The sequence below is a fragment of the Formica exsecta genome, unplaced genomic scaffold (assembly GCF_003651465.1).
Source record: "Formica exsecta isolate Colony F162 unplaced genomic scaffold, ASM365146v1 scaffold290, whole genome shotgun sequence".
Lineage (NCBI taxonomy): Eukaryota > Metazoa > Arthropoda > Insecta > Hymenoptera > Formicidae > Formica > Formica exsecta.
Window position 1 is genome coordinate 667,105 of NW_021850162.1, and position 15,765 is coordinate 682,869.

A 15,765-nucleotide genomic window follows, 5' to 3' on the forward strand; every position below is an offset into this window, starting at 1 on the left:
GTTGATAAGTCTGTAATGGTCAATCGATGTCTTATTCAGCGATTCAAAAAGGAAGTCTTTAATGGCTGCTGAAATTCGCTTTTAGTCCACTAGCCGGTTCCCGATTTCCACGCACACGCCTCACACATGAGAGTGCACGTGCACGGACATCATTAATCTTGCTTGACCGATGATCAATGACCTCTCTTATTGACTACGGCGTACGAACATGCGAGCGTACGTGTGCGGTCCCGCGGGCGACTATCAGTGCGTACACGCGGTTCATCTACGAAAGCGGTTCTAACAAATATGATTTATACGCACTGTGAATCATAATCTTAATTAAAGAACTGATATATATAAGAGTATATGTGTGTGTGTATGTGTAAAGATTAACTTTCTTAGAATCACATTTATTGTCTTTTAAGATATTAATTGCATAACTTTAAGATAATGCAATTTTATAACGATAAGGACTAAATTAAAATTTATAACAAGACGTTGTCAATAATAATATACAGCAATCATTAATGCAACGAAAAAGAGAAAGCATTAAAGCAAAAAGTAATTATTTATATTTTAATATATTATATTTAATACATAAGTAGTTAGCAGTGAGTTATAGTTAAGTTAGTAGTAAAGATCAATTTATAGGTATGCCACGTTAGGCGTGACACAACACGTGCAGCTATTAGAATATGGCGAGAATTCTAATTGCGACAAATTTATCTCTCTCAATGAAACGCAATAGGGCAATAGGGCATTGTCTGCCGAGGCATGTAATTAGATCGGAAATATAATAACACGTGGAATAAACTCTTGATATCCGCCTACACAGCTACGTATAAAAGAGTACACGCGTAAAAGAGTGCACCCCAATAAATAATACACGAGCATATATATATATTAGGTGTTTTAGAAAATTTATATAACGATGGTAAAAGGGTATCAAATTTATCAAAAATTCTCGAATTTCAAATTCATAACATTAAATATTTTAATAAATAAGCGTCATAAAAAAATATTAATAGTTATATTAATATATTAAAATCCATTTGGAATTAAATAGAAAATGGAATTTTATTAACTACCTTTTTTTATGTTTTTGAAACATTAAATAAATTGAAGTTTTAATTTCGCTTTTAGCGAAGGAAAAATTGTTTCGAGATCTTGTAGAAAATGATGCTTTATCATCATTATTATAAGTGCTCTTGGACATTCGGTATAATTGCCCCGTAAAACGGTGTCACCGCCATTGGGGTCGTAGGGATGCGAGCTGTTCCACGAGTAGGCGGGGATTATTAATGATCACAAGCCGCCTTATCTTTTCCACTTCCTGTTCGAGATACATAATACCGTGGGCCGCCTCGCGCGCAAGTCGTTGCATCGCGTCGTAACATTGTGCATACGACTTTGGTAGATTCGCTCTCGTCTCTCATTGTGTGTGCCCCTCGCGTTCGCGTAACCGCAGTGCTTGCATACGCACCCGCGAATTTATCATTGCACGGAATCGTACCCGCGTAGCGAGAAAGATGACTTGAGAAAATGATTAGTTATTCCCGATCGAAAATTTTATTGCTATTGTCACGATTAAGAGTATCAAATGTAGAATGCCTCCGACGTCGCAAAATTATATGTGTGATTTTAATTTTAGAATACTTTTAATATTATACAATATTATTACATAACATAAATATAATTTCAACAGAAAATATTATTATTTAATGTATTATATTTGATATGCAAAAATGTTTTATTTAACTTTATTATACGTTATATGTAAGTTAAATGCCAAAACTTTTTTTCTATATGAAAGAATTCATGTGAAAAGAAAAGTATTATACAATACATAAAATGCTATAAATGTTTTATCACTTATTTATTATAATTTTTTCTTTAAAGAAAGAAAAATATAAGAAATAAAGGAATTGTCAGAAAAATACTACTTTGTATCTTGAATATCTTATTTTCTCTCACGTAAACTTGATTTAAAAGATGTCAGGAAAAGAATATAAGAGTATCACTTTTTTTTAGAAATAAGCGCCAGCTTCTTATTAGCGAAATTAAAGAACACGTAAAAGTGCAATCGGCAGCTTCTTACGCAACTTTCTAAGGATATCACGGGCCTTCCCTCGTGCCGAAAACGATTCAAGAATTCACATGTCGAACAAGAAATAAGTCGAAGCTCTCCCGTGCGAGCTTTCCAGGGGTAGATTCAGATTTCCGATATTATTTGCTTTATGCCGTACTGTACAGGCAGAAAAGATAGAGAGGGTATAAAGAACTGTGCAAATCCTTGGTAACATAGGGCAGGCGAACGCGAGACCGTCGTCCCCTGAAAATCGTTTCGCCTATAATAAGCCCAAACGATTGCTTCACGAAATTGCTTTTCTTCAAACAGAGGCGTTTGATGTCGCGTTTTCTTTTTGACGGATCGTAATTGCACGCGTATTAGAGCAGTGCGCTCTGAGCTGTCGAGTCTTGCTACGGGAAAGACCGAAAGATCTCTTTAAATCTTTAGCCGGCGTTTCGTATTTCGTATTCATGGAAAAATGGGCGACACAGAAAAGTTGCTCTGCAGAGCATAAACGATTATAAAATATGCAATAAAATATTATCATGGTATTAAATAGCATAATGTTAGCGCATAAAATACACGTACAAAATATTTTATAATTCAGTATCTTTATATTATCCGGAAATTATACAGATTAAGATTAATATATTTAAAAATTAATCATTATTAATTATTTATTCAACACTTAAAAAAAAAAGTAATATAGGATATATATCGAGATTTTCTTTCATGTACATCGCATTATTTCCAAAGTTCTTCTTAAAAAACACCGACAGAAAAGGATTAATTATGATAGAATTAATTTTCTATCATAATTAATCCTTTTCTGTCGGTGTTTTTTAAGAACTTTGGAAATAATGCGATGTACATGAAAGAAAATATATATATATATATATATATATTTTAACCCGTAAAAAATTTTTGAAAATATGAAATTTTTTTTTGTTTTTTAATTTCGCCAATGAGGAATCGGCGCCCATTTCTAAGGAGAGAAGAGTAATGTTTTTATATATTTTTTTCTAGACATTTCTTAAGTCAAATTAATGCAGGAGAAAATAAGATTTATAAATAAGAATAATCTGTGATATAAAATAGTATTTTTTTGACAATTTCTGTATTTCACATACTTTTTTTTTCTTGCTTTCGAGAAAAAATCTAAAAAATATTATAATGCAAATAAATGTTATAATGCATTTATAGCATTTTATGTATTGTACAGTACTTCTTCACATGGATTCTTACACTCAGAGAAAAAGAGTTTCGGTGTTAAATATAGCTTATATATAACATAATAGAATTTAATAAAACATTTTTGTATATCACCGACAAATAATGGCACTATCTCTTTTTTCTACTCACGTTTATGTGGAGTATGATTCTACAACGACTTACTATTTCTGCTTGCAGCTCCTATACATCCTGGACAGCCTATAGGACAGCCATCAGACACCGATAGATTTTCTACAGGAATATCTGGTTCAGGTTTCATCGACGGGTAAATCCTTGATTTTAGTATCTGAAATGAATTAGAAACTTTCTTTTATTTGCGTTACTCAATAAAATGTTAAATGTTTACATGATAATGTAAATTAATAAACTATCCTTGCAAATAATAACTGTATTTTTATCACAGAATTAGCTTTTAAATTATTTTTAATTTAATAATTATTGATGTAATATAGTAAAGCTAAGGAGTAATTCTTGAGATACCTACATTTTGTTTCAGATAAAATGTCTCTTTTCTTTCGGGAAAGTATTGTAAATTATTTACGTAAAACGTAATGAAGAAAATAACTAACGTTAACGACAGGTTTCAACTATGAAACTACGAAACTTCAATTTCTCACTCTTGCGCGAGATCTACATATATTTTATCATTTCATTTACTATTCATTCTATCAAAAAGTCTTGCTGATATTAATTACTCACCACTTGTTTGATTTTAATTCCGTTATTTTCCTGATACTCTCGATTAAAGAAGGGGGACTTCGAGACTTCTCTGATCGACGCGCGCTAACGAACTAATTTTGAATATTTGCTTTTTCTTGAAACTCGTAAAAAATCATGTTTGTGGCGACATCTATCGAGAAATCAAATATGCAACCAACGTCAGTTTACAAATGGTTGACACCGGGTGTGGTGTCAACTGACATTAACTCTTATACGTTAAACCAAATGTTTTGATAATTACTTTCTGAATTATGAAGCTACTCTTGTACCTAGCATTGTTACAAAGTACGTGTATTTTTGTACGAGCCGTAAATAACGCCAGAAACATGACGAAGACGAGGTAATACGCCGTGCAACTTTATCGTCGCGAGGTTATATACCATAAGAATATTTATTTTTCTAGATAACTCAGTCTTTCAAAACTTGAGCCCGATACCATTGATAAACAGTTCGAAAGCGATCGATTTTTTGTTGTTGTTTTATTGTTACAATAAATACTTCAATGATTCTTAAAATTTAACTTTTTTTGTAAATTTTCTAAGGTTATGTTTTGAAATAAACATGATTATTTTGTTTCGAATCATCACATAAAAATATCACGAATAATTATTGTTATCTCAGGTATTAACATATTCTTTCTTGAATTTATTAAAAACTAGATTTTTATACAGAATCTGAGTTAAAAAGTTATAGCAAAAATATAATATTTGTTATCGCATATTTGTACTAATGAATAAATAATATTATAATTGTTTGTTTCTTTGTTATGATAGTATGGGAAATGGAGACATGTTAGGCATCTCAGGGAATGGAATGTCTACACCTCACATCTCTCATTTAGCATCCGTAAATCCGTTCAGTATACTTTTACCGAACCCACAGCCAACCAGCTCACAATCCAGCACCATGGATCTTAATACAATCAGCGGCCTTACTAATGGCAATATACAATTCCCTCCTAATATGAATTTTGATGAAATATCAAGTTCAATTTCAATGTAAATTTTCTAAGGTTATGTTTTGAAATAAACATGATTATTTTGTTTCGAATCATCACATAAAAATATCACGAATAATTATTGTTATCTCAGGTATTAACATATTCTTTCTTGAATTTATTAAAAACTAGATTTTTATACAGAATCTGAGTTAAAAAGTTATAGCAAAAATATAATATTTGTTATCGCATATTTGTACTAATGAATAAATAATATTATAATTGTTTGTTTCTTTGTTATGATAGTATGGGAAATGGAGACATGTTAGGCATCTCAGGGAATGGAATGTCTACACCTCACATCTCTCATTTAGCATCCGTAAATCCGTTCAGTATACTTTTACCGAACCCACAGCCAACCAGCTCACAATCCAGCACCATGGATCTTAATACAATCAGCGGCCTTACTAATGGCAATATACAATTCCCTCCTAATATGAATTTTGATGAAATATCAAGTTCAATTTCAAACAGAAAGGACAATCATAAAGGAACTTGTGAGGTTTGTACTTAAGTATAAAAATTAATATATTTAACTTGAGATATTTGGAATATTAAAAGAAGAGTTACAAGACAATTCAACTTTTACAGGTATACATGGGAAAAACTTGTGCGCAGTTTGTAGGAAACCAATCAGTTTATATTATATATCCCATGACACAGAAAATGCTCGAAGAGAAATTAATGAAGGCTTTTCAAGTTATCAATTTCTCAAAGTATGTTGTTAGTTGTTATATTAAGCATTAGAATACATTAAAATAAAACTTGTGAAACATACAAGATAATATTAATATCACATGTTAAATGAGGGAAGAAAAACTGAAATATTTTTAACTGTTTTATCATACAGTGAGCTCTCGTCAAATTGCGAAGGATATGCGAAACCGTCTCTTTGCTATTCCGCTTTTCCAATATGTCGCGATGCGACAACTAATACTCAGAAACCAAAAAACACAGAAGCGAGTACACAGCTTTTTAACCTCCTGAACTCCAGGCAAGATGATCTCTTTGATGACGGAGATCGCGAGGACGCGGACGATTTCGCAAGACTGCGCGGTATCCACAAAAAACGTAGTCCCACATTAAAACCGGTTTTTGACTTGGTGCCTAACGAAAACGGGAAATCGAGCAACAAAAAGATAATTAATCAGAGTTACGGGGACGCGCAGCATCGAGCATCTAGCAGAAACGAGATCAATCGTAAATTACGAAGGATATGTCGGGAGGAATGCGAAATGTTGGAAAATGAATTATGTAGAAAGGAATACGCGATAGCAAAGAGGCATCCGTTAATCGGGCATCAAGTGCCTTTGGTTGAATGTTCTGATTTACCGCTGGATGGAACGACGGAAGCTCGCGATTGTTTAACACTTGGGTTATCCGCGGCAAACAATGTGCAAGAAAGTATGCATATATTTGCATAAATGATTTTGATATTGAATACAAATGTATCGCGATTAATACTTTTTAATGTATTTCTTGCAGATGACTACTGCTATTGGGGTAGTGGAAAATCCTATCGGGGAACTGTAAAAACGAGCGTTAGTGGAAGGCCATGTTTACGATGGGCTCATCACTTTAATCTCCCAATATCTGATTTTCCCGAATTAGCTGGACGTCATTCTTACTGTCGGAATCCTGGTGGAAAAGAACATCAACCATGGTGTTATGTCGATGTCAATAATAGGATGCAAAAGGAGTTTTGCAATATATCTAAATGTGGTAAGTGCTTAAAATATATAAATATATGATAAATATATGTCTGTTAGGTATCATATGTGAGCTTAATATGGATAATGTATGTTTTGTTATTTCTAGTTGAGAATTTATGGATTTATGCGGTCGTTGGTTTTGTGCTAACAGGGGGTTTTGTTATTATATTAATATGTTATTGCTGCTGCTACAGAAGTAGAAAATCCAGAAGACAAATGAATCATTTACCATCAAATAAAGTAAGTATATTGATATATTTTTATATTATAATTTATAACAATGGTGCTTAAAATAATATCCTCTGGTTTTACTAGATATTAACCGGTATCCAATGTGATAAAAATATATATGATGGAAGGAGGAGCACGACACAGCCCATGGAAATGAGTTCTCTCTTGGCAGGACCTGGTAACATAACACCAGGCACTGGCACTTTAAGCAGTGGCAGTAGTAGAACGTCTAATAATAGGATACGACAATTTACTACAAATAATATTGTGCTTTTGCAAGAGTTGGGCGAAGGTGCTTTTGGTAAGAATAAAAAACTTTATTAATTTTTATCATTTAAATTTGATAAACAATATATTTTAAATTAATATTAAATATTTTTTTCTCTCTAGGAAAAGTTTACAAGGGTGAATTGCAAACCGGAAATAAATGCGAGCCACCTATTTACGTAGCAGTAAAAACATTAAAGGAGAATGCAAGTCCGAAAACTCAAAGCGATTTTAAAAGAGAAGTCGAACTCATGACAGATTTACAACATCAAAATATTATTTGTTTGCTTGGTGTAATATTAAAAGGAGAACCAATGTGTATGCTCTTTGAGTACATGACTCAAGGAGATCTACACGAATATCTAATTTGCCATTCCCCGAGATCGGATGTTCCATTGAACAACAGTAATGGAAAAATTCTAGAGCAACCAGAGTTTTTGCAAATTGCTTTACAAATTGCCTCTGGTAGATATTGATTTATTCTACTACACTTTACTCTATTTACACAATCAAATTCTCATAATCTTGTTATATCTTTTGATAATTACTCATTTCCCTTAGGCATGGAATATTTGGCTAGTCATCACTATGTCCATCGCGATTTGGCAGCAAGAAATTGTTTAGTGGGCGATGATTTAACAGTCAAAATCTCAGATTTTGGTTTATCACGAGATATATATAGCAGCGACTATTATAGGGTACAATCCAAGAGTCTACTACCTGTTCGATGGATGCCACCTGAGTCAATTCTTTATGGTAAATTCACTACCGAATCAGATGTATGGAGTTTCGGAGTTGTACTCTGGGAAATCTACAGCTATGGTTTGCAGGTAAAGTAACCATCTCGAATGAAAAGCAATATATTCCAATTTCAAATTTTTTTCTTATAATTATATATTTTAATTTTCTCTTTAGCCATATTACGGATATAACAATCAGGAAGTAATAGACATGATTCGTTCACGGCAACTGTTGCCGTGTCCGGAAGACTGTCCGACAATGATATATAGTCTAATGATTGAGTGTTGGCATGAGGTAGCGAATCGCAGGCCGCAGTTTCCAGAGATTCATCATCGGTTACACAATTGGTATATAAATCGAACCTACTTGAGCGATTTTTGCAACGAATCTATTACCAGTTACTCAGGCAGTAGCCATAAGAGCACAAACAAGACCAATTCAACACAATTGTCAGCGCCCATATACAAGAGCGATCAGAAAACAAGCACTGAGCCAAAGGTCATCTGCAATCTCAATGATCACAGTAATGCGATAAAAATGTTACCGGCAGTGAATACTTTTCCGAATTCTAACTGCGTCGAACAGAGACTGAATTGTGGTTTCAATACGGAACACGGAACACCAATAAAAACGTCTAATTACCAGAATCCTACTACGAATGTTAATCTAAATGACGTCTATGATGATAAACAGTGTTGTTCGCCCAAGTTGAGCGGCGCGAAGAAAGTTTTACCTGTAGTAATACCTCAGGCAGGTGTACCTAAACCAAATGCGCTCAACAATGGCCCAAGACCGTTACAAAATGGTGCGCAATTGGTCGTCAGGTTACCCGACCCCAGTAAAGTCACAACTGAAACGAGAGTATCGAAATGAACGACTTTGCAATGAATTTGTATTTTTTCGTATATTTGTCGTAATAAATTGTCAGTAATGATAAAACACTATCGAATCTTCATGCCACTATCGGATACTTCTTTAGATAGTATTAAACGAACAGACTAAATACAAGAAACCGCTGCAATACTAATCCCTGCCATATGTATGTACATTTATTTATTTTTACAAATATATACGTATTTTATATTGTCGCGTATTTCGGGTGACATGTATATATTCACATGACACTATTGGAGACTCCTTTTGGATAGTATCAAACGAAAGAAGAATACAAAAGCTAGCTACAAGACTTAATCATTGTCATTTACATGCATTTATTTATTGTTACAAACATGCACGTATTTTATACTGCCGTTTATCTTAATAATGTGTTGATAATGTCTCACACACATATAAAATAGTTTAATACTTACATAGGCAGGACATAGAATCGGATATCGTGCTTTAACATGATTATTCCCCATTTATGACTATAGTCGTGCAACAATAGAATAAAATTTTTAAGATTTGTCCTCGTTTATTTTTACGAAAAGATATTCATTGAAACATTATACTAGAGTGAGAATATATGTATAATTTATACGTTTATTCATAAGTTATATATAAGAAAAACGAAGAGAGAGAGAGAGAGAGAGAAAAAAAGATAATTCTATTTCAGAAAAAGAGAAATAAACTTGCAGAACACAATATCAACGGATATCGATATCTACATCAAAACGAATGTTTAATTATGCATGCTCTGTCCAAAGAGTATAATATTGTATGGAATATTGTTATGCTCTATATAAGGCATATCTTATGAATCATGTTTTCATATAATCTTTACAGAATTGTTCAAAAAGATGCGAGCACGCGCAATCGGATATATATTGTAATAAGCGGAAATGAGAGACGACGCGTGAAAAAGAAAAAATGTGCGAGTGTGTGTTTTGTGAATGTGTGTTTTAAGATGTTTTTTAAAAGGCAATTTTTATAATCGTCATATCGTCGTATGCCAAAATCCGGATAGTGAATATTGACTGTTAACAAAAATTATTCAATTTGTATATTATATAATAACTGCATATGTGTATCTTTTTTACCTAGAAAATCTTTGGGGTCTTGCTTTGTAATCAAAAATTAATTTATTACTTGTAGAGCGCATAGCGCTGATATGTAATGGAAAACGCAAAAATGAATTAATTTATTATAGTGTTCATGGCTTCCCTATGTCACGCGCGCATTGCGAATTCATAAAGTTTTACTATAAGCATAATTTTACATCGCTAATGAGAGATAATTTACTAAGATAAATTTTTCAGACGTTTGCTATTTCTTCAGCCATATATCCTTAATATTCCTTGACCTCGAAAACACAAATAACTGAGATTTAATATCTAACTAACATTCAACGATGTTAAACGTACAATGATAAAAATATCGGCGTTAATGCATAAATCATATGTTATTTGTGTATATAGGACGTAGAATATACATCTTTAAAAAAAATGCTAAATTATTGCCACTCGATTCGACACTATTTGACGATAAACTTCGCAAAATTAATGTCTATTTTAAACTGAGATAATGAATAACAACGCAGAGCGATTAGGGAAAACGTAGAATTAAAGTATCCGAAGGAAGACTGTATTATAACTTTTTATAATTTTGTATTAATGTGAAAAAATATAAAAAGCGTATTCCGTTTGTTGGAAAAAAAATAAAGGGGACTGGATTTATCGTTCGGCAGTTTTTACCTCCAACGTTCGTTAACCAGACGGACAATGATCGGAGAATGCGCGAAAGTGCTATTTAATTAAAGTTAAATAAGACTTCTAGGACTGACGAACCTCCGAATCGAGAAATTTGTATCGATTGTAATCCTAATCGCCTCGAAGGTTTGCCATAGAAATTTAGATCTAACAATAAGTTAATTTATGTCGAATAAAAATTTCAGTGAAAGATTATATACATTTATACCTTTAAGACCTTTATATATTCAGTCAAATATAATATACAATTCATGTTTTTCGTATATTGCAATTGGTCACTCCCTCCCTCCTATTATAATGAAATATATCGATATATTGAATCATTATGATAAATAACTAATGAACTAATAAAATCGAATACAATTTTTTTAGAATAAAAAGAGATAAACGTTTTTCTCAACTTACTTTCATACATAATTTAATTTTTTTATTTTTGTTTTACGCTAATTAGATCATATTTTCAATTTATAAATTACATTACATAATATTAAATGTATGATCAATGTTTAATTATTTGCATGTATCGTATGTATATTTTGAGATCTAATTATGACAATATTTTATCTAAAATCCCGTGGTAAATAATTTTTACTTTTTTTACTAAGGTAGATTTTTACGTAAAAGATAATTTGTAATAAAAGATAATATCTGTAAGTCTATAAAGTTGCATAAAAAATAATATCTGTCATGTATAATTTGTTCACACACACACATGTACCTTCCTGCATTATAATACATATATTGTCCTTTTGACTGCTTTTACCTTTGCATTAGTTTCACTGTATGATAACATATCAATGTGCCATCAAGGCGTCATGGAAAAAAATACAAATGCATTCTGTAGATCATGTGTGATAGCTATTAAAATTGATTAACTGCAAATGACGTAAGCAAAATGTACTGTAAGATATCATAGATTCACGATCTACGCTAAGGTCGTATATACGACCTAATATATCTAGATAGTATATCTCTACTGTAAATCTCTTATAATAATATGCAATATTCACTTTCCTAAGTAAATGGAAAATACTGTAATTAAAGTATGAATAATCGATGAATATTGCATCAGTATTAACCATAATCATTTTCTCAGCTAGAAAATCTCAGATAGAGAAATTAATGCTAATAACAGAAATAAGTGTTAATCCAGGAAATTTCAGAAAGAGATGTTATCTAAAGTAAACACACATATCAAACATTTTTATTTTCTCATTTGTCTCTTATTCTGCTAACTTAAGCAAACGCGATCAGGTATACGATAATAATTTCAGAGTTACTATATTACGCAAGAAAATAACGTAAGTCATTATTAGTCGTTATAAGTCGTTGAAGTGCAGGCAAAACGTCTTTGTGAGACGTCTAATTAACATCGAATGTTATTATCGTCTAAAATAATGAACGGCGTAATTTGGAACAAGATGCAGAAGATTTTCGTGCCAATTTCTAGTATACCGGCGTATGCCAAGATGCAACAAGAACGTTTCAAACAAAATCGAGCATTAGAAAATCACAATTTTCAATTGCAGAATTTGACCTTAACATCTTTTCAGGTATGTTTTTACACAGATATCTAATAGCTGTTCTTTGATATTCTGTGAAATCATGAAATATCTATATTTCTCATAAAAATTAACTCATTTTAATATGTATTCATTAATAATAATATGCTAATTTATATAGCATAGCATTCTAGAAATTTATATATTACGAAAAAAATTTGAGAATGTATTCAAAGTTAAGTATATATTTTATATATTATAAAATTAAATAATTAATTAATTAAATATATAAAAAATATATAGCTTTGAATATTCAAATTTTTTTCGTATATAATATATAAATATAAACTATAAATTAGAAACTAGAATGCTATGCTACAAATTAGTACCTTATTATTAATTAATGAATATTAAAATAAGTTAATTATCATTTAAAAGTTTATTTCCTGTGATTTTAATATCACGTAATAGTTAATTTTGTGCATCTTAAATTTTAGTGTAAAGAAATAAGATAGAAAAAATTTATAAGGACAGACAGATAGATAATTAAGAGTATTATGTATGAATCAATTGATGAAAAAAATATCATACATTTAATTCTTAGAAATGTGGTAATTCAAATAACGTGAAAAATACATTTTTTTATAATTGGAAAATAGACAATTAAATCTTTATTACTTACAACATAATAATGCAATAGTTTGTTAGATAATTATATAATGAGATATAAACTAAGAGAGAGAGAGAGAGAGAGAAAAAGAAAAAAGAGACGATGAAGAATTGAATGAATAATGATTTTCTCGGTTATGCATTTTAGGAACCAAATTTCTTTGAATTCTACGACAAGGATACGAAAGTTACAGGACTCTGCGGTGAATTATGGACTCTGCTCTCTGAATCATTAAACTTTACGTAAGATTACACTGATTAAATTGTATGAAAGCGGATTAATACAATATATATTAATACAGCAAATATATAATATATATGAATAAAAAAAAGCTAATGATAAACCATGGTTAAAAAATATTTCGTATGTCTAGATTACAACCAATAAGATCAAATATAAATAGCCTGGGTGCGTTAGAGGAAAACAATACTTATCAACATGGATTATTAGGCCTACTTTTTCACAATGAAACTATTGCTATACCAAAAGTCGAAACGTACAGTAAACGACTTGTGGCTACTGATTTTACAATCCCTTTATGGATAAACAGGTATATCTAGCTGCTTTGTTTAATGATGACAAGTCTTGTAAAGTATTAAATAAAGAAAAAATAATTATGAGTTCCTAAAGAAAGATATTTTAATGTCATGTAAAATTTATCGTTGATAGTTCGATAAAAGTTTAATAAAAATCTACTTATAATAAATGGCTGTAATAATTCTAAAACAATTTGACAGCTATCGAACGTATATTCGTCATGAGGAAATGCAATATAATGACAGCACATGGATGGCAAAAGTGTTCTCTTGGAAAGTATGGTGCATTATACTGATTATGCATGTAATACTAAGCATCTGTGGTTTTTGGTCACAAATCATTCTCGCACGGATTGAGGATAAATGCAAAAACACAAACTTCGGCGAACATTTCTTTTATAACTTTGGAATGTTTTGCAATCAAAGTATGAATGAACAGTTTGAATGTTTCATTCCTGATCTCGCTTTTCGACAATTCTATACACTGTAATGAAATTATATAGCAATACAAATATTACATGATGCCCTACTTATTAAAATTGTGTAATATGTTTTTATGTATATTTTTCGTGAAGAGAAAGAGACATAAACAGAAATTTGTAATTCTCTCAAGCTGATTTAGAAATCGCGTGATTTAAAAATCAGATTCTAAGTTTTATCAATGCATAGAAAACACGTAAAAAATTAACATGTAATATTTATTATAAAGAAAATTTTTTTATGGAAGTGATATGATATTTAATTCTTACGTTAATAATGAAAAATAATGTGAATTATATTATAATAGGTTACATTCCCGAGGTTCTTGATGGAAGATCAAAGATATTAGAAATATCTCTAAGTCTCTTTTGTTCTATACTATACATGGCATTTAGTGCTTTATTATTTATTTACATGACAAAAAGTATTATTGTACTGCCATTCGATAATCTTCTATCTTTGGTAACTCAAACTGCATACAGCGTTGTTACTCTGGAGGGTTCTATAGCAGATATCGCATTTAAAGTATTAATAAATATATGCTTAATACTAATTATATGTATAATATGCTAATAAACGTAATTTATTAAATTCCAAATATTTTATTTTTTGTATTAAATAAATTTCTTTGTTCATAATATGGTTTAAAGAGTCATTTTTAAAAAGTACTTTATACATTTGTATTGTATATATGCTGAATGTTTATTATTCAAAATTTATAGGTGAGCCCTAATGAAGAATTTATAAAAGTGAGAACAGCAAAACGCTTCGTCCTTGCATCAACAGTCGATGAAATGTTTGAAATGGTGTGTTTCCCGAGAAAAAAAAAATATGCTGCATTCCAAGGTGAAGACGAGTACAAAACAAGAAAAATGTTATGCAATCTAACTCCGATTGGACAACACTACTTGCATATGTGGATAGCTTCCGGCATCGTAAAGAATTTTAAGTACAAAAGAACCATCGATCTCGGGTAAAAAACAGCAGTTTAAATGATTAAAATGATATACTATGTTATAATCTGTTATGTAAAAAGATAACTTCTATTAATAGAATACTTAAATTAATGGAAGTTGGACTCTGGGATGCGCAAGTAGATCGTTGGTTAGAAAAGAAATTTCAGGATAATAATAATGTTAAGACAACGGATGCAGTTGGAATGGATCAAGTTGTTTTAGTAAATGCAGTGATGTGTTGTGGAGCAATAATAGCTTTTATTATTCTCATAATCGAAAAAATCGTATATGCTTATAAACTCAAGAAATCGTGACTATTTTTACTTACACCATTGCAAATAGATAAAAAATTTATTTATGAGCAAGATTTTAACTCACACTCAGAAACTACTATATCTATATTGCGAATGCTCGTATTTCTAAGTCATAATTTCTCAGTCATAATGCTGTAAAAATTGAAATTGTAATAATTAAAAATTCTATTAATCAAAAAAATATCTATAAATTATTTTTTTATATAAATATATAAATTATATCAAAAATATTAATTAGCCCGATTGTGATTTTATGGCTGTACCATAAAATATTTAATATAAGAATGCGGAAGTTCAGTCCCAGCGGAGGTCATAGCCCCAGTTTTAATCCGCATATTATTATTACATCCTGATATCGTAATATTTTTACCGTTTTTATTAGAAGCAGAGTTTTATTATTCTCTTTATATTATTTATTTAAATTTCTTTTTATCCTCTTGTAGGATAATTATATTTGCTAATATTTGTAAATAAAAAATCGTACAACTTAATTTTAAGTAAAGATAATATTGATGAGAAATACAAAAAAAAATATAATCTATAAATTATAAATCATATAAGAATACATCCAGGGAGAAAATTTTGCCATTAGCATACACTTTTATAGTTTTTTTTTATTCAAAATATATCTATGTTGTGTGTGATAAGTCAATGATTCTATTATTCATTATATATGTACCCGAGAAAAAATCCACATATATAATC

General features: G+C 30.7%; 2 protein-coding genes across 3 annotated transcripts in view; both read left to right on the plus strand.

Moving 5' to 3' along the window:
- Positions 1 to 9,977, plus strand: part of LOC115237334 (tyrosine-protein kinase transmembrane receptor Ror) — a 50,869-nt gene extending 40,892 nt beyond the window's left edge. Inside the window, exons 4-13 of one of the 2 annotated variants that reach the window (XM_029810319.1) lie at positions 3,464 to 3,551; positions 5,250 to 5,505; positions 5,595 to 5,719; positions 5,854 to 6,407; positions 6,489 to 6,725; positions 6,822 to 6,955; positions 7,031 to 7,247; positions 7,337 to 7,678; positions 7,775 to 8,043; positions 8,129 to 9,977. In XM_029810319.1, coding sequence (XP_029666179.1) covers positions 3,464 to 3,551; positions 5,250 to 5,505; positions 5,595 to 5,719; positions 5,854 to 6,407; positions 6,489 to 6,725; positions 6,822 to 6,955; positions 7,031 to 7,247; positions 7,337 to 7,678; positions 7,775 to 8,043; positions 8,129 to 8,827 — 2,921 coding nt within the window. In that variant the 3' untranslated portion in view covers positions 8,828 to 9,977. Of the gene's footprint in view, positions 1 to 3,463; positions 3,552 to 5,082; positions 5,098 to 5,249; positions 5,506 to 5,594; positions 5,720 to 5,853; positions 6,408 to 6,488; positions 6,726 to 6,821; positions 6,956 to 7,030; positions 7,248 to 7,336; positions 7,679 to 7,774; positions 8,044 to 8,128 lie in introns of those variants that run through there. The other variant, XM_029810318.1, reaches the window with a different exon arrangement.
- A 1,285-nt stretch (positions 9,978 to 11,262) lies between these two features.
- LOC115237335 lies at positions 11,263 to 15,241 on the plus strand. Its single transcript, XM_029810320.1, has 7 exons — positions 11,263 to 12,155; positions 12,922 to 13,016; positions 13,148 to 13,324; positions 13,512 to 13,735; positions 14,098 to 14,315; positions 14,513 to 14,763; positions 14,844 to 15,241. Exons 1-7 carry the CDS (start codon positions 11,979 to 11,981, stop codon positions 15,058 to 15,060), a joined length of 1,359 nt encoding a protein of 452 aa, XP_029666180.1. The 5' UTR covers positions 11,263 to 11,978; the 3' UTR covers positions 15,061 to 15,241.
- The last annotated feature ends 524 nt before the right edge of the window (positions 15,242 to 15,765 follow it).